This window comes from Rhopilema esculentum, chromosome 3 (genome assembly GCF_057945365.1).
Source record: "Rhopilema esculentum isolate cy_ngs chromosome 3, ASM5794536v1, whole genome shotgun sequence".
NCBI lineage: Eukaryota > Metazoa > Cnidaria > Scyphozoa > Rhizostomeae > Rhizostomatidae > Rhopilema > Rhopilema esculentum.
In genome coordinates, this window is record NC_142817.1 from 7,372,652 (window position 1) to 7,391,615 (window position 18,964).

General features: G+C 34.2%; 2 protein-coding genes across 3 annotated transcripts; one reads left to right on the forward strand and one right to left on the reverse strand.

The window, feature by feature from the left end:
* Positions 1–112: 112 nt before the first annotated feature.
* On the reverse strand, positions 113–4,115 carry LOC135692462 (uncharacterized). The gene is made up of 5 exons (XM_065210587.2): positions 3,968–4,115; positions 2,824–3,043; positions 2,077–2,532; positions 1,461–1,619; positions 113–420 (listed from the first exon to the last, which is right to left on the reverse strand). Exons 2-5 carry the CDS (start codon positions 3,035–3,037, stop codon positions 323–325), a joined length of 927 nt encoding a protein of 308 aa, XP_065066659.1. The 5' UTR covers positions 3,038–3,043; positions 3,968–4,115; the 3' UTR covers positions 113–322.
* Positions 4,116–6,779: 2,664 nt separating this feature from the next.
* Positions 6,780–18,265, forward strand: LOC135692437 (target of rapamycin complex 2 subunit MAPKAP1). Of its 2 annotated transcripts, none has more exons than XM_065210553.2 (18): positions 6,780–6,935; positions 7,298–7,452; positions 8,050–8,137; positions 8,423–8,527; positions 8,765–8,823; positions 9,286–9,434; positions 9,760–9,822; positions 11,061–11,094; positions 11,327–11,403; positions 11,900–11,966; positions 12,134–12,192; positions 12,663–12,727; positions 13,242–13,348; positions 14,070–14,174; positions 14,387–14,472; positions 14,864–14,998; positions 15,726–15,861; positions 17,235–18,265. In XM_065210553.2, exons 2-18 carry the CDS (start codon positions 7,380–7,382, stop codon positions 17,348–17,350), a joined length of 1,524 nt encoding a protein of 507 aa, XP_065066625.2. In that variant the 5' UTR covers positions 6,780–6,935; positions 7,298–7,379; the 3' UTR covers positions 17,351–18,265. The 2 variants fall into 2 exon arrangements, with proteins under 2 accessions (XP_065066625.2, XP_065066626.2); XM_065210554.2 differs by having other exon boundaries at positions 6,807–6,943.
* Positions 18,266–18,964: the final 699 nt, after the last annotated feature.

The window sequence follows — 18,964 nt, forward strand, 5'->3', positions numbered from 1 at the left end:
TTTTGTATTTCCAAACCAAGAGGGATACCAAATGAGTTAGACCAAAGTAAAATTCGTTTTTACCAGCGAGAAAGTTTCCACACAGAGAATTCTTTAACCAGAAAAAGGCAAATTAGACATAAAAATTTAATGATATTTTATCATGTGTCACTCAGATGTCATGTCTCTTCCAATTTTTAGCCTTTCCACTGAGATAAATTACAGTAACAATTAAGACAAAACCATTTTGTAACTAACTCCACTTAAATACAAATTTCATAGTCAATGCAAATTCTTGTTGACACACATATTTGACAGTCCCATTTAACCCATTGTCCAAAATTTAGGCATTTCCAGCACGGAAAGTTGCATAGATCTCCTTGAACTTGTCAAATCCAGCCAGTACACCGGCACCAGCAACACCTCTTAGGATGTTTGCACCTGAAAGAGCAAGAAAATTCAGCATAAGAACAGAAACACATAGCAATATGTATTTAAAAGGGATAAATCATATACAAAGCTTTGTTTCCCAAATCACTATCCCTGCTTTGGTTTCAAAATTGATTTGGTATAACCCAGGTTGGAATCCATGTAACTTACACCAGAGATAACCAGCTTTGTGTAACCATGGTTTATAACAAAGAAAAAACAATGTGTTGGCATAAAGGTGGATGGGTTTATTGCTTGTGTTTGGGCCAGGGTATGACTTATAAACAATCAATGGTAGTGTGAAAAGGATGATTAATAGTTTCAATTATGTATTGTATCATACAACTTATTGACATAAACATCAGGTAGAACTTTCAGCACAGCTAAATAATTTATTGGCCAATATCTGGCTTGAGGTCTAAATGGATTCCACCCTGGGTTACAACATTACATTTTGTGGTTAAAAATTTTCATTATCAGCTTGAAATTAATTTAGACATACTTAAGAAACATATGCTAGGTCACAAGACAAACCAAGAAATGTCCAAAGCAAAAAACAATTAAAAAAGTATATAAAAGTAAAACTGGGGCAAAATTTAGCATATTTCAGCCCTATAATAATAGCTGTGTATGAGACTGTCTGCTTTTAGCTGATGATTATAGAAATTGAGTTATCTAAAGAAACCACATTTTGAAATACTTTTGAATTTTTCCACTAGCTACTATTTGTTCTATGAAAATCTCCTAGAACGTGCAGTTGGGGGTGAATCTAAAATTTACTAATTTTCTTATATATGTAACATAAAATCTCTATTTAGCTCCTTCCATATCTTATGAACAAGATAAATTTTAACCATCAGCTAGATGCAGATTGTAATATTCTTGCATCCAATAATTTTGTGCAATGCCTTAAAAGCTGACTTTTCCCAGCTACATTTTTTGAGACCTCCCCAAATAGAAGCCCTAAACTATCCCCCCTTGAGGGCTCATAACTAAAGAAAAAATTCAATCTTCTGCTTCATTGGTTTAAAAAAATGTGAAAAACCACCCACCAGCTCCCTTCATTAATGACATTGCGCCTTCCTTCTTCAGGATCTGAACGGCACAGTCAATTGATCCCTTGTATTTGACAGCTTCTCCTGAGGTCATCATCATTCTTCTTCTAATTGTATCAATAGGATATGACACAAGTCCTGCACTAATTGTAACACCTATTGACAGAATCAATAGAAAAATTGTGAATCATTTATTGCATATATAGCAGAAAGTCATACAGCTTGATTTCACAGAACTGGACTATTCTAAGTTGCTATTTGAGTTTCATGCTCAATCATCATCAGGTTGTCATCAATCGTTGTCATCAATTTAAGCATCAGGCTGTATAGCTCTGTCTATAAGATATCAAGTATTATGTGACATACAGGAGTAACATTCAGAATTTTTTCATGCACATTTTGAATTCTGAACGAGGGTTGTATTGAATCCTTGAATTTTCATTTCAAGATGTCAGTTCTAGTGAGAAAAACTATAAGAGGTTGTGGCCTAATTACAGTTGGTTAGGAAAACTATATAAACTTTAATTGTATATAGTATATATGTTTAAATGCCTTAAACTTCTTTTCAATGATACCAACTGAAATTTAATAGTCTATGAAGAGAAATACATACCATAACCAAGGACAAATGAAAGGACAACACCAGCATCGTCACCAAGAACAATGGGCTTCAGTGTATCATAGAAGCCAAAGTAACAACCACGATATACAATGATACCAACACATGAAATAACAAAACCACGATACAATCCGACGAAACCATCTGATTTCAATGTTTTGGAGTAAACATCGATAATTCCATTGAATTGACGCTCACCGCCCTTCTTTCCTGCCTTAGCATCATTAGCTAACCTAGTACGAGCGTAATCCAAAGAATAGACAAAGCAAAGTGACAATGCACCAGCAGCTCCACCAGAGGCGATATTCTTTCCGAATTTGACACCATATGAGTCAGATTTAGAGGCCTTGAATGCAGCCTTTACTTTATCTTTGAATGCGAAATTTAATGCCTGGGTGGGGAAGTACCTGATGCAGTTTGCAAGGTTACCTCGCCAGAATGATACAAGGCCTGGAAAAGAGATTAAAGTTGTATAAACTTGTTTATTAACGAAAAATTTGAAAATAAAAATAGTTCGCTATTTCTGAATGCAAAAAACTTGCAAATGTGTAGCATATACCAAGGGACATGGAATTGTCACATCAGAAGAGATAGAAGCTTTTTGCTTTTGAAAATTTTCCATTCATATACTTATATACATAGAATAGAGTAAACATTGATAATTCCATAGAATGGAGAAAGGTCGCTTATTCTTCTTTTCAATGTCATATCTTTGTGATTTCTAAAGGCAACAAAATATACCTTCTGATCTAAAAGTTCTTGTAGTACAGTCAATGACACCCTTGTATGGCTCAGCCAAACGACCAGCCCTAAGCATTTCATCTTGATTTTGGACAAGAAGCTTCACCCTCTCAATTGGTGCAGCAGCAGTTTTTGAGATAATAGCAGCAGCACCGCTGAGTCCAAAGTTTTCAGCAAAGCTGAGTTTTGTGATCTGTTTGCCTCCATCACCCATTCTGATCTAAAATTAAAGATTGAAAACATATCACAGACTAGAACCCAAATTCATAGCCAGGATTTTACTTTTCAGCAGGCCTCCCTATGTGGGGTGTTATTTCGCACCCATGCCTAAAACAAGAAACTGAGATATAACCCAGGATTATTTCCTTAAGTTTTGAATTGCTTCCTTTGATGTGAAGAAACTTAGACAGAGCACAGAGTTGTTTTATGAAATTTCACTTCACAAAGGAAAAAATATATAAAATATACCACGTAAATTTGAAAATGAAGCATCCAAGAGAAGTGTAGTAAAGCATTAATACAAGCTTCTTTTCCAAACAAAATCACTCTAAATGGTGATGATGGTAGACAGGAATTGTTATTAACATGGAACTTTATACAGATAGAAATAGTTAAGTTTTGCAGACAAAACTATCAATATAATTGAACAAGAAACGGAGGAGTTTCTTTCGAATTATAGCAAAACGAAGACAAGTGGCGAATAAAAACTATAGCTAACAACAAATTTTGGCGAGATTCGTTAATTATGTAAATCTTGGATTAAGAAAATACTTTGGCCTAAGAGAATCTTCCTAAGGCATGGCTTCGTATCCGGTAACTTGTCGAACGAAAATAGGTCTTAAAACGCTGCTATCAACCCAAATCCTTACCAAATAATTTCAAACACAATAGACGTTTAGCAGAGTCATACATGCTCAAATATGGAACGACTTTCTGGTGAGATGGAACTCAACGATATAGAGTTTCCTTACAAACATCTGCCCTAGGTAGGCCCTAAGTAGGCCCACGCGCAACTGCCACAGTTTCAAAATGATTAGCGTAGCATTGTGGCATCAAAAATTGGAAACCAATGTCAGTGTGATATAGCCATAGGTTTCAAAGAATAAATGCCAGCATACATTGATTGATTCTTCAATATACTTACAGATAAAATTGGTTCGAAGTTTGAGGTGGTGAATGACTTCTGCCGGTTGCTGAGCCTTCCTACGAGAAAAGGATTTCGGTTGGAGCAGCGAGTCGATTTATCACGTGTATAATTCTAGCGAATCCAGCGTCACAAATTCGAACATCCGGGAACTTGGGGGTCCAAAGAGCAACTGGACAGAACTGTACAGAGAGGCTTTGAGTGGGGAGCAACCAACCTGTCAAGGGCGGACTCCGCCGCAGACATAAAGAAAAATAGGGGGCGGGGGTCAAATAATTCAAAATTGTTGGTATTAATTTATGCTTTAGTGCTAGACAGTTTAAGTGTAGCAGATACTCAAAAGCTTCATGAAATATGGGTAAAAAGCAATTAACTGATCACAAAAGCAAACATGCAATTAATTTCATAACTCTGTACGAGAATTTGTTTACTACAGCAGGCACGGCGCCACTGGGGGCTGGGGGGTGGGCTGAAGCCCCCTACGTTTTCAGAGATGAAAATTGTTTCGCCCTCTTTTTCACTGTTTTTGAAGTAAGAGTATGAAATAAAAAGCGAGCAAACTATTTGATCTTACTTACTAACTTATTTTACCGAAGGTATAATTTTCTATCATTTGTCTATTATTTGCGTCAGTTCAGTAGATAACTTTCTGTTCTGTTTCATTGCAATGCCTGAATTTTGGATGTGTAAACATGGCCTGCAGACGGGGACTTAAACAAATGGCTAATTTTGGGGGGTCGTGGAAGGTTGAAAATTCCAACTTTACCTGATGGATTTTTTCTTTCGGCCTGTTAATTATCTGTACCTAATAAATTGATTTGGAAATAGCCTTATGGCTTATTCCAGATTTTCAGGTTCTGTATAATTTCCAACATTTTACTTATAATAATTAGCCTTAAGCATAAAATCAATAAAGAAGATAAAGGAAATCTCTAAATTTTGATTAACTTAGCACCAACATTTAATCTTTTCGTAAGGTATAAAGCAACATCAAAGCCATACCAGTCTAGATCTTGGATATGTTTAATGATAAAAAGTAATATTCTTTCAAGACAATTAACAGCATTTCTGTTCATTTTCTGCTTTGCCCATCTTAAAGCTATTTGCTGCAATCAGTTTTATAAAAAGTATCTTTTTCGCAAAGCATCAAGGAATTCACAAAGCATTTCATCTTTTGTTCTTTATCGAAAGAGAATTTTTACAATTTTCTTGAAAAATTCCTACTTTCAATTGTTCTGATCAATACAGGGAATGATTTCTCAAAACTTCAGGTACTGATGGTAAAATTCAAACTCCTTATCCAGAAATTCACCTTGCCTGCTCAAAAAATTTAATTCAACTTAACCCCTGTCAAAAAGGAAATAAACGATGCAATGGTGCAATTTGAGATCCAATGAAGACAAAGCTTCACAATTAAAAACGATTAGAAGATGTGCCTGCCCCAGAGTTTGAATTTTAATAAGGTCTACGATTTTTACATTTAAAACCCCAAAATCCTAAGCTACAAAATTCACATATTTGGTCATAAAAGTTAGAAAAAATTCCAAGTGAATTTTTAAGTTTTCCAACTGCAATTGGATTTTCCAACCTTTGGGGGCGTCACGCCTCCCACGCCCTCCTATTAATTACGTGCCTGCCTGCTGAAAATATTCGAGACAAAGAAGATGCACATTTCTGTTCAGGAAGTAAAATTCTCTCAATCAATACAACAGCTTCTTGCTATTCACATTGATGTCCATTTTGAACCAAAGGTCATCCTTACTTTCTTTCCCCAACGTCTGTAACTAGCAAGACTCCTCCCCTCCCAAATTTTTCCTAAAAAAAATAATCAAGTTTTTTTCTGAGAATCGTCGAGGATGTGGACTTTTTCGCAAAAATTCCTTTAGGATGAGGATGTATTCGAAGTTTTGGGCTCATTCGAGAACTAATAGTATGAGTATCGAGACACATAAGTACCGCTAAAAAGTCGAAGTAAGGAACGATGCTTGCCTCTGTGACTTCTTCAGAAGAACTTCTTTGTTTGATCAATGGTCAAGCTGGTGCAATCCCGGTTTCCTCCTTCCAGTATCCAAATGCATGACTCTCCAAAGCAAGCAGCAGATCCACGAACTCTACAACAGCCGCTGATAAGCACCCTATTTGGGACGGATTTACCAGGGGTTGTGGGAGTGTAAAAACCTCCACAATTTTTGTGTCAGTTATCAGTCCTTCAGGAAAGTTCTGATTCAATTCAAGACATTTTTTGTAGAGAGAAATAACAAAAAATGCAAAAAATTACTCCATTTATCGATTTACAAATTTAACTTAGTTTCTATTAGTTTCCAGTCGCCTTACCTCTGTCCGTTTTGCAGGGTAATAAATTCGTTTGCATCCGATGTGCTCTTTTAAACATATTAGAACCATAGTCAATAAAAGAATAGAGCCAAACATCTTTTTGGTTTGAATTGAAATTTAACCTCTTTGAATGACTTCAAAATTCAGTGGATCTGCCTACCCCTAAAAATTTTTGAGAATCGAAATAGGGTCTCAAAATCCCACCGAAAGGACATTTTCGTGGATTTAATTTTCAATTTTTAGATTCAATTTCAAAATCAGAAGTTAGCTCCTATGCACATGACTGTATTTTTAGAATTTCGTAAAGTGAATGGTTTTCATCTTTGCCAAAATCTTCTTTGGTTATAATTTGATAATTTCCTAAAACTTTGGTGTCAACTATCAAGAAAAGAAATGGGGAATGTGACTTTTTTCTCAAGGGGCTAATATTAAGTTCAGGTAACGGACGAATCGCACAATCGCGATGGTTGCGTTTCCATAAAGAGGTTGCCCGTATCGCACCTCGTTTTCACGGGATGTTTATTCCAGTGATTCTGTCCTTCGGAGATGATATAAACAGGAAAAGGAAAAGAAGACAGGTGATGGCAACGTGAAGCCCATGATTGTCTTACTAATCGATGGTTCGTAAGCAGAGGTAAATATGTAAGTTGCATATCATCCAGCATAGGTAGTTTTGGGTGTAGTATTGCATTTTGATAGATCGATTGAATTCATTGTTATTACCTTACCATTATTATATTGTTGTCAACTATCTATAATATATCTAATTTTAATCTCTTTATTATGTATTTGTAGCAGTATTGTGTTATTTATTTCGCTTATAAATTAATAATATTAATCCTTTTCTTGGTTTGTGTCAGATAAGTGGTAGGTAAGATATGCAACATCTAAACGTTTTTTTGGTTCTCCCCTTTAAGAAATTGATGATGATTAAAATACTGGTAAACATTTATGAATAATATCCAAAATTTAAAATCTTATCATTAATTTTTCCAGCCTTCTGACATTTGGTATGGTTGTCTATTCCTGATCATTTCCTGTCATTTGCCAAGCTCTGAAGCTTGGGACAGAATTCAGAATGACATTCTGGGATGATCCAGAGACAGTGATTAATCACATTCGACATTCATGTGTGACTAGTGATGAAACAGGTACAGTTGGAAGCTTGTAAACAAAGAATCTCATCTGCGTATGATACGTAGAGCTCTAAGATACCTTAGTCCCAACCCCTACCTAGATAGGGTGATGGTTTCACCTGAGTTAAAAAGCACACAAGTAAACATTATTCTCACTTGTTTTATGGCACATGCTAGTTACCTTTTCATGTGCTTTTAGTACCAAGAATACCAAGGTAAACTTGTAAACAAATAGCTCAAGATAAACATGATCTCTGCCTGTGCACCAGCATGAGTAGGTGCCAGACTGGAAACTCTATTGCGTGCATGCAACAGATTGCCTGTGCACACATCTGCACACTTTCGCATATTGGCTGCCCAAAATTTCTAGAAAATAACATTTACCATTATTTACTTTATAAATAGCTAAGAATGTATGATTTCAGCTGCACAGTCTCAAATTTTCAAAGTAAACTTGTCCGCGCAAGAAACAAAATTTCTAGTCTGGAGAAGTTGTAGTAAATATGCAAAGAAAAGGCATCTTTGTGATGATTGTTCTGCTCAAAGTAAATTGATTGGTTGAATAACTGGTTTCAAATTGAAATTTTACCAAACTATGATATCAATTTTCAGGTATGTGTGAAATGGTGATTGTAAAGGATGATTCTGAGATACAACTGAAACAGCGCAGAAGGATTGGTGGTGGCTTTATCGATGAAACGTAAGATTTTACTACTTTTAGAGCAAGAAATTAGATAGAAAAATAGAAACTAAAATTAAAGGTGCAGCCCAATGAAAATATGAAAATTCCATGCTTGTTTAACATTTTATATTGTAAGCTTTTGTATGTCGAAGTGGAAGATTCCATTTTACAGCCCAGAGTTTTCTGATCACCAGGCCAAAGCCTTTATTTCATCAATCACTTTTGATAGACTGGTAAATCACTTCAAAGTATGTTATCTCTTTAGACCATATATTTATATATTTTCCTGGTTGTTTGTTTCAGCAATGATTATGGAGACTATTCACATTCGTTTGACATAGCTGTGAGTCCAAATATGATTGGGAGAACACCAAGGTCGGGCAGGAATATTGACAAAGGAAAGAAAAAGTAAGTTGAATTTCTTCTTCCTAAGCATACCTTGAACAAATCATAATATACAGTAGATTGACTTCTTTATTGAATTGCCCAAAAATTGCCCAAAGCTAAGTATCCAAAGTTCTCTATGCAAAAATGATATTATCAACACAGGGGAAGATTTTTAATTTTCAATGCATAGTATATTATATATTATTTTCATTTTTCAAAATGAGGCATTATAACCCTACATTTTATCCAATATTACAGAAATGATGAAAACCAGTGTGTCAACATACAGTGGAAAGATAAAATAGAGGACATGAAAGGTAACTTTTCTGAGGGTTTTGCAAAATGAGACTTTGAGATTTTTATAACTATGGGTTTCGTAACTACCTATGGACTTTTGATCCATATCTGGATATGAATTTTCTGTTTACCTTTGGTCATTACCTGATGTTTATGCTCTGAAGAGTGTTGGACAAAAAGTACTTCAGTATGCTGTGTTTCAACTCTTTTGTACCAGCTTCAAATTTTGCAGTACTAAAAGCACTTCAGAGAGGATTTTTTAAAACTTGCCTGAATATAAAAAATATCTCTTATATAAAAACTGATAAAATAGTTCTTACAAAAGCATGCTCTTTATTTCTCTGTTAGGTCATCCCCAGATGGCATATTGTTGTACATCTTTTATACAAGCCTAATTTTGTAAATGTGGTCACATCTTATTGTGATTTTTTGTGGCTGTTGTGATGTATTTGATAAATATTGTTTACTTTTTTCAAAAATAGACAATGAGAGGCAAGCACTTTTCAAAAAGAAGTCAGTGACACAAAAGCCACATCAAGCAACCTCAGGATCACTCCTCAGTCAACTGGTTGGAAGCACTAGCAGTAAGCCTGAGAATGGATTTACAGAGTATTCAAAGTTCAATGGTGAAGTAAGTCCAGGATTTCTATTAATGTTGTTATGCTTAGTGGCTCTTTGATGGTGTTGAATTATTAGCTGTTCATAATCATGCTTATAATACAGCTAAGAAAATGATTCTGTATCAATAATTTGTTCTTTTTATCAATAAAATAGAAAATTGACTTCATTTTGGAAGTTTTATGAAAGCTTTTATTTTCAAGTCTCAAATGCACTGAATCTGTTTCTTGATTTGAACTTTTTGCTATAAATTTATTATGTCTATATCAATCTTATCAATTATGCTCCCCTTATTGCCACTGCCAAAGTAGCATGATTGACTGTTTTTCTGTCTCTAGGGAGTTGAAGATACATGTCCTACTCATAGTGTTCAGATTTTCCTTACATTTGCTTCTGAATCTGTAAGTACTTCAAATTCAAAACACAAAAAATTTTATTCAATGTTTTTTATTTAGTCTTACTTTAATGCACACATCTAAAAAAATGTCCAGGCTCAAGACAGTGCTGAAAAAATAACAAAAAGGGCCATTTTTTTCTTGCCAGAAAGAAGTCAAAGGCCACTCTTTTCGATAGTCAGCTACCCCATATTTTTATCTTATAGTTCTGCCAGAACAAGGAACATGGAAACATATAGTTGTTTTGTTATCCCTTATATTATTACAAGTTTTTATAAGTGTGATTCAATTTTTTTTGCATTGTTTATTAGATGCAAGGGTGTGAAATATTTAAGCAACCATTGATTTACTAGATCTAAATAGTCAAAATGGAATCAATGTTCAGTCCTTTCAGATTATAAATATGTTGATGTATCCAGATTTTCGATGAGATTTTGGAGGGTTGTCAAGTTGGGCAGTTTGGTGTTAACTATGGTTTGAATTGCATTTTGACATAAATAAAGCATTCTTAACTAAATGCACAATCAAAGAATGAGAAAAGATGAAGATAGTAGTATAGCACTTCCTGGACTCTTTTCACAAAATCATTCTCTGATGAAGGTTTTTGAGCCATCAACATCCACATGCTGAGTTAAACACCCCTATTTTATTTTCACTCTACTCACTTGAATACAACACACATCCCATCTTGAATACGCTAAAGACAAAAGCTTTCGTTTGGACGTTGTGGCCATCCAAACTGAATAACATGCTGGATCCTCTGATATGTAGCTTTCATTATCACAGCAAAATAGTTTCTTTTCTTAGTCTTTGGCACAATTTTTTTTTGCACTCTTCAAAATTAGTTAGTACTTGACAACAACATGACATTGCAAACATGGCACCAATTCGGTACAAAACTCAGGAGTATGGGGACATTTAAAGGAAATAGATATATTAATTCACACATTCTGTTTTCAAAATCGTCATAATCAAAAATTTTCATCTCTGTATATTAACAGTGGGAAAAGATTTGTGTTAAGGTACGGAACATCCATAAGTTTGGAAACAAATGGGTTGACTGTGGCTTCCCAACTCTCAACTGAGATAAATACACAAGAACTTTTGAATTGCTTATACCATATACAGGTTTTGCAGGGGGCACTAAAATGAAAGTGCTGATCAGAGAGTGCTTTTAGAGAACCATCTATAATTGTTTTCTATCTGTTTGTCATTCTTTATGTTTTATCTCCTTTTGATTCTAGGAAAGAGACAAGCCAGTGTCAATAACTGTTTTAGGTAATTAACAGTAGAGTAGTTTCCATTTATTTTTAATGATTTGTAACAGATTTTTCCAAATCTGTAATTAAAAAAAAGTCCTTACTGGTACCTAATTTTTAGATTGATTCCCTTTTATCTTTATTTACAGTCTTAATCATTTGTAATGATAAATTCTAGTTATCAAACATTTATACAACATTCAGATGTAAAAATATGGGATCTTGATTGATGAAATATATGATTTTTCTAGCAAATGTCTGTGTTCGTGATGTCATTGGTTTTGTGTTGTATAAATGCACTGCTGAAGGGAAAATAACAAGAGCGCAAGTAAGTCTTTTAGAAAGATTAACTTAATAGCTTAATGGCAGGGTGGCTAGTAAAGCAAAGAGTCTAACTCAAAGAGTTGCAGAATATATTTTTCATGTCAGCACACTAAATCAATAATGACATCAAAAACCTTGTAAAATCGTGGACTTATAGTGAAATTATAGAATGTGAAATTTGTTCATGTAAGGACCGCAACTTTTTCAAGTGTGGGGGCTTATTGAACAATTAATCTCTTCACTTACACAGTGAGGGCTAACTGGAAGGGTAATCTTTCACAAGAAGGGTGATCTACTAAATAAAATATACTCCTGCTGACTCTAGAATTTATCCAAAAATCTTGTCAAATTGATTAGAATATTTAAGACTCCCTATTAAACGTGTTTGTATCGTGTAGTTGCAAAGTAATTTTGTAAGATAAGGTAGCTTGTAAGTCTGTATTGTAATCTTTTAATTGATGTTTAGAAAAACCGGTTATGATTTATGCTTATTTGCATAGCAAGATCTCAAGTCTTACAGACTATATATCGCAGAAGAAGATGGAGAGGTAGACATGGATTTTCCAGGTACAGTTTCATTTTTCTTTGCTTTGCTACAATGTTGCTATCATCAGGGTTATTGCTAGCAATTGTGCTCTTCACCATGGCGAGGCCCTGGACTTCATTATGTGTTCTGCCCATGTAACTTGCTCATTTATTTTTAATTCCCATGATGATCATCTGTTTTCATTTAGCACTGGATGAAAAAGAGCAAATGACAAAATTCGAGTTTCAGTTTTTGGCACTTGTTGAGGTGTGTTTGTGTATTTAAAGATATTCTACGTTTTTCTTTTGAAGTTCCCCTTGGACAATTTTTCTTCTCAATCAAAAATCCCTGGTTTTTTTAATTGACAATAAGATCAGATTCAATTTGTACAGTCCCTAAAAATAACAGCAAAGAATGCAAGAAGTACCCTTTTTGAGAGATGAATATAGTGTTCTACGTTTATCTGATATTTTATATATAAAATTATTACTTGTCAATATGATAATCTTAATATGATATTTGTCAATATTAGTGTGATAAAATCATTTTATCAAACTATTTGCATCTAATTTATTCTCATGAAATGTTCTTCTAGTTCTCGTTTTCTTCACGAAATTATGATCTTTTAGCAATATACATGATAACTTTTTTGTTTTTTTCTTAGTCTATTTTGTTTCAAGTTGTTTTTTCAGTAAACTAAATGATCAATAGATTCAACTTTATGTTTCTTTGTCTAGCGACATGCCCCTGCGAAGCCAAAGCCAGCTCCTACAAAGCAGACTGGAGATATTGTTGTTACAGTGTAAGTTTTTTTGTGGCTTCATAAAATCCAAATCAAAATCTGTAATCACAGCCATTTACTTAGCTCTCACATGCATTTATATTTCCCTTAAACAAATAGGATTCCTTTTTTTGCATTCACTGTCCTCCTTGCAAGTTGATGAACATATTTTACATTATTTCTTTAAGTTTTACACTCTATTGCAAGTTCTTCTAGTTAATCGCGAATTAAATCTACATAGAAGTGGGGGATTGTACTGCGTAAATAGTGCTGGACTGTTATTTCAAAATATTAACTCTGTCGTGGAAATAATAGAACATATTTGGGCAATCATTAGGCGAACTAAGCTCTCTAGCCTCTCCTTTCAGCTACAGATTTGCGACCCTGTTCACAAAGCTTATGCATGAAACTTAATCTTTGGATTTAGGTTGTTTAGGCCTCAGAAAATTTGTTTTCTTTTCGTCGGAATTTTCTTATTCTTACGAGCTCGGTTCTGCTTCTAAACTCACATTTTCATTTATCCAATTCAATTTAGCAATGTTCCCGGCAATGGTTTTTCGCGCGTAAAGGTGGATCGCACGGATATAAAAATGAAGCATATTTTATCGAAAATGGTCAAAAAGAGAGGCCTTAAAAAAGCAGGTTTGTATTTTTTTCTATAATTAACGCCCTTAGTATAATTCTTCATCTTTAATGTTTTTTCCAAGGAAATGTACATACAGACAATAAAAAGTTTACCTTTCAACAAACTTCTCCATCCATTTAGAGACACCCTTTCCATTGAGAAAGTCTAATTTATAAAATTCACAGACTCTAATGCATGTGTTGTTTAACCTATTCGTATATTGTTTGGAAAAAATACAATTTTGCTTGCATAAAAGACGCAGACGCGCATCGCTATTCTGTCTCAGCTAGAGCCTGTTAAATTCTTGTAATGGCATTGAAGAATCTCGAAATTAAAGACCGCGCCCTCTGCCTCTCTGCAATTGTCTACGCATTTCTGTTTTTGGGAACATAGCTCTCCTTACATGATGTTGACAAACGATAGGTAAAACAGTTCTCTCAAACAACTAATAGTATCCAACGGTTTACAGAGTTACCACTAGACTTTTTCTGGAGCACCTCTCCAAAATCTTAACCCTTGTAGCAGTTCTGGTTCCCCTAGCCTTATTGCAAAATTTCAATACTGTATAGTTGCCTGAGATGATCTGTCTCGCATTTAATGGATTAGTGACTTTAATGAAGTTATCAATATTTCACGGGAAAGGGAAAAGAATTTAGCCCCAGCGTTGACTTGTGAGAGCAAGTGTCTGCCTAAACCCTGGTTGTATAGCATATTCCTTAATTAAACCCATTTTTACAGGACGGAAATATGTTCTTGAGAAACAAGACGATCTTGGTGTTCCTGTGGATATGGAAGCCACTTTAGATGCAATGGGGACCTTTGAATTTCGTCTATTGAGAGAAGGTTTGTGTTTCATCCAACTTCGTTTAAAAGGTTACTTTTCACAAAGCTCTGGTTTCCCTTCAGTATGACGTTTTACTGTGAAATTTATCTACACAAAACTTAAACAATATTTTCTTATGTAGAAATTGCCTCAATATGAATACTTTTCTGCTTATTCGTTTTTTGTTTTGTTTTCATAAGTTTTTCAAGCATGATATATCACTTTATTTAAGGTAAAAAGCCTGAAAAAGTTGTTAAAGAGAACACTGAGGTGGACAGTTCATATGTTCAAGCAGATTTAATGAGCTTTCAATATAAAGTGAGTTTGAGAGACGGCTTCATGTATAACAATATAAGTTTTTAATGTTTCATGATTTCATAGCAATGTACAACCATTTTGTTTGTAAGTCTCTCTATGTCCTTAACAGTTTCAAGTATGGAACGTTTGGTTGTTTCCTGAGGGTATAATAATTCCGTTTCCAATTTTTGTGTTTAGGTAACAAGGGGGGCTGCTTTTTATTTAGATTTCTGTAAATCTGATCAGGCAAAGACAAGAAGTCGAAGGCTCTGGTCTGTTAAAACAAATCCTCCTTTGTACAGTACTGTTTATTGCTACAAAAATGGAGTCTGCTTGAAACACTTATGTTTTAAGAAGGAAGAATTGTAAAATATTCATATTGTTAATAGTTATTCAACGGTTTTCCTTTTAGTCTTATAAGGTGCTGATGATTCAGAATAGACTTTTAGCTACTACAGAAATTCAGCTTGGTATTTCTGGAAGAAGGATTGATATTGATCCTGTGAACCAAACAAAATCTTCAAAATTTTGGAACAAGATCAAGCCGGTTAGTCCAGTTTCCGTTAAGAATAGATAAAACACATGACATATGAAATATAACATGACATGTAACGTTAGTCATAAAAATCAAAACACAACATAACACAACACATTAGAACACAACGCAACACATTAGAACACAACACAACACAACACAACACAACACAACACAACACAACACAACACAACACAACACAACACAACACAACACAACACAACACAACACAACACAACACAACACAACACATAAGAATGCAACATAACAAAACAAAACACAACACATCACGACATAACCCAACGTAACTGGACAGAACGCAAGCATAATGTGAAATGACAAGATGATTTGTTTTCTTATAACCTGTATTTAAGCAACACATAACCCATAGGTTAATTTTGTTTTATTCCGAAATTTAGTTTTTCTATCAAATGTTCTCATTAGGGAAAATATGCTTGTACCACTAAAGCTCAGAAAGTAGGGGTTGCTAGGGAGGGTCCAATTTAAATTTCAGCACAACAATTAACGATGTTTTTTCTCACTGGTTTGTATGTTACATAGTATATGAAAATGTTGTACACCATTTTATCTACAGTAAATCAACTGTAGATAAAAAAGTGAAAAGGAATAGTCAAAATTTGTATTTACTTAATATTTGATAGTACAGTATCACTGAAAACCTTTTTGAAAAATTGAACTAAAAAATCTTACCTCAACTTTGAGCTTCTAATATTTTCAGATTTATCTTGATATGACCTGGCTTGCTGAGAGCGAAATCACTGAAGAGAAGAATGGCAGGGCCTCGTTCAGAATTCACTATAAAAAAGGAGAGGAACTTAAACACTATGATTTCGAGGCACCACGATCTGTTGCAGGTACACATCTAGAGTATTTGGCAATTAATTATTTTGTGTTGTTTACCAAGTTCGAGAATTCTCGTTTTTAATATTTACAATATGTTATCTCTTTTCTATCTATGAAATTTAGTCAATCCATTTTACTGCAAAACATTAGAAATGCAAAGAAATGCAAAGAAGAGCTGTACATAAACACAGTTTGTCTTTAAACTCGTAAGTAGAGTCCATGCAATACGCTGTCTGATTGCCGAAAGACAATAAAATTATACCCTATTTTAGCAATAGAACAACTACAAATATCCCGTAGGGGATTTATTTTTGGTGAAGCAGGGCAACCGAAAATTAATCCCACTTAATTTTGTTTTGAAAGCGACAATTTTTCTTAGCGACAATTTTCAAACGCTAGAAAAATAGTGTTTGCCATTGTTGGACTTTAAAAAATGACAAAAAATTGTTTCCTTGATATTGTTAGAGTATACATCAAATGCATAACAATTTTCAACTTCTGATTCTCCTTCGTCATCAAGAAATAAGTTATCCATCTCATCCTCACTTTCTTCTCCTTCATCCTCTTCATCCAAGAAATTAAAGTTCTCTATGTGGGTTAGAACTCTAATTATCTGTGGGTTGAGAACACTATAGAGTTTCTACTCGCTCTTCATAATTTCTCTCAATTATTTCTTTCTAACGTTCCAGCGGTTTCAATTTTGACTCCTTAATTTTTGACTCGCAATCGATCAGAATTTCTAATCCCTTCGTTGTAATTGGCGATTGAAAGTATTGCTTCCAATTGATTTTTTACATGGGTTGTAATATATGAAATAAAAGAGACCTCCTCTAAGTAAGAGTTTGTGATATTCTTGACTACTCTTCAGTTCCATTTCTCTGGGCAGACATCAAAATATTCGATTTTAGTAACTTTTACGATTGCATCCCGGATAATTTTGGGTTGGAGATGGCAATAACTTACAGAAAGTGTTTCATTTCTTTAATCGCCGTAATTTTTCTTTTCACCGAAATTATTCAAGTTCTCACCGGAATGTACACCGAAATTTCAAAAATGTGACCGAAATTTTTTCCACTGAAAATTAATCCACCGAAATTTTTGGCACCGGATTTTTTTGTACCTAATGTATATTCTAGTTATTTTTATGTATATCTAAACATTATGAAAATTTCTATTTTACTTAGTGATGTACCCGCTATGGCGTATTGAAAAGAATTGTTTTGAGCTGCAACTCGTTTATGTTTATGTTTCACGCGTTGCAACGGTTTAAGTTTCACGATTCATGAGGTCATCGATCAACTGTCAGTTTATATAACGATATGCTTTTAAAAGAGAAAGATTATGTCATCAGAATTAACAAGAAGTATTTCATTTTCCTTTTTAGACGAAATCGTCCAGAAAATCAACAACATTTTGGATTCACGCCTATCGCCAATTAGGTCAGATTATTTAGCCTATAAACAGAGAAAAATGAACGAAAGAATGGCAAAGCGACATTGACTGTTGAACGTGGTTGTTAGAAACCATTTTTAAATTTACTTCCTCTTAATCTATGGTAAGGACGTTTCTCAGCTAAGTCTTCCTAAAGTGGTAATCCTGGATTTCTGGTACTAGATAATCATTCGCTTCTCTGCAACAATTTTGCAAAATCCGATGGCTCGTTAACCCAAAGTGGTTATTCTCTTTTTTTCCGCTTCGTTCACAGTCTTTCCGAAATGTTCTGTTTTGCGTGCCCATGCAGGTGTCCGTTATAAAGGGAAAATTTCCACGCTTGCAAGATTGTAATATCATATATCTAGGGATGTTCATCCTAGGATTAAATGCGTCGATGGTTTTCTCTATTAAATTGCTATGCATAGATTTGAAATTTTACAGTGAGGTGTTCTTGTGGGAAGGGCTCAGGATTTTGCAAGATTATACACGACTGACGTTTTGTAATTTACCGTTACCAATTAATCACTGAGCATTTCTCCACTGCTATTAAACTAAAACATGCCACTTATCTTGCTTATCTTGCTAAAAATAAAACATATCTTGCTTAGATTAAAGAGATGTAGCCTTGGAGTTAAGCATATTTGTGTCAGTTAACAGGCCTCGTCTGCTTTAATATAAGGGACAGAATTCTAAAACGCTTACAGGAACAATTAATCCTCAATTCAAATACTGTATGTAATGTTAAACCAGAGACATAATATCTTAGACTAAGTTAGCAAAGCAATGTGTCCCGATGATAATTTTGATTTTGCTATTCACAATAGAAAGCCCCTTTTGATGTTTCATTTCATAAATATTTCAGTTTAATTCAGGTTTAGATAATCTAGAGTTTCGATTTTGCATTTCTTTTGAAGTATCAAATGCTAAATCTATTTATGATAAAATATACTATTGATGATATTCAGGCCTAGTGATAATTAATTTTTTAGTTTGTTTTGTTGTTGCATTTGTCTGAAACTATACGGAGCAAAGAAATGGTGAAAAACTGTCTCGTTTATGTTCAGTTACCTTCTCAACGATGTATACACATTGGGGAAACGAACAAGAGAAAGTCTTTTAATGAGTGAGGCAACCCTCCGTCCTAGAATAAAAGAACATGCGTATAGAAGAAAGGTATTATTACGCATGCGTTTTGACCCCAGGACGGAGGATCGCCTCACACATTTGAAGATTTTCGCTCGTTCGTCTCTCCAACAAGTATGGTTTATAAACGTCAAATTTGTATCAAGTTGACAATTAGAGAATCAAAATGAAACACTGTTTAACTAGCCCATATCATCATTACTGTTATTTTTATTATAACAACGTTAATATAAGAACCTTATAGACAAATAATCAAATAAATAAATAAATAAATGAATAAAAAGGTATTGCATAATGCTCTGTATGTCAATGGATGTCAATGGATTATATCCTCATCTATGTCAATGGAACTACACCTCAGAACATCTTTCCTTGAATTTGGAGAAACCAGAAAACTAACGTTCTCGTACGTAGCCATTACACATCACAAAGGTAGCTAAGTTGTTTTAAAAAGTACACACACAAATTGTTTTTAAAAGTAAGCACATGGGAACTGCAATTTAAATCCAACTTGTAGTGACCAGCTAGTACAAAAAC

Bases quoted from the DNA above. Each gene is read 5' to 3' on its own strand.
- LOC135692462 (XM_065210587.2), bottom strand. From the start codon at position 3,037: ATGGGTGATGGAGGCAAACAGATCACAAAACTCAGCTTTGCTGAAAAC. The intron at 1,620-2,076 runs GTATGTATTTCT...TTCTGTCAATAG, and splicing joins TTCATTTGTCCTTGGTTATG to GTGTTACAATTAGTGCAGGA. The intron at 421-1,460 runs GTGGGTGGTTTT...TTGCTCTTTCAG, and splicing joins GTCATTAATGAAGGGAGCTG to GTGCAAACATCCTAAGAGGT.
- LOC135692437 (XM_065210553.2), top strand. From the start codon at position 7,380: ATGACATTCTGGGATGATCCAGAGACAGTGATTAATCACATTCGACAT. The intron at 11,404-11,899 runs GTAAGTCTTTTA...TTATTTGCATAG, and splicing joins GGAAAATAACAAGAGCGCAA to CAAGATCTCAAGTCTTACAG. The intron at 14,175-14,386 runs GTTTGTGTTTCA...ACTTTATTTAAG, and splicing joins ATTTCGTCTATTGAGAGAAG to GTAAAAAGCCTGAAAAAGTT.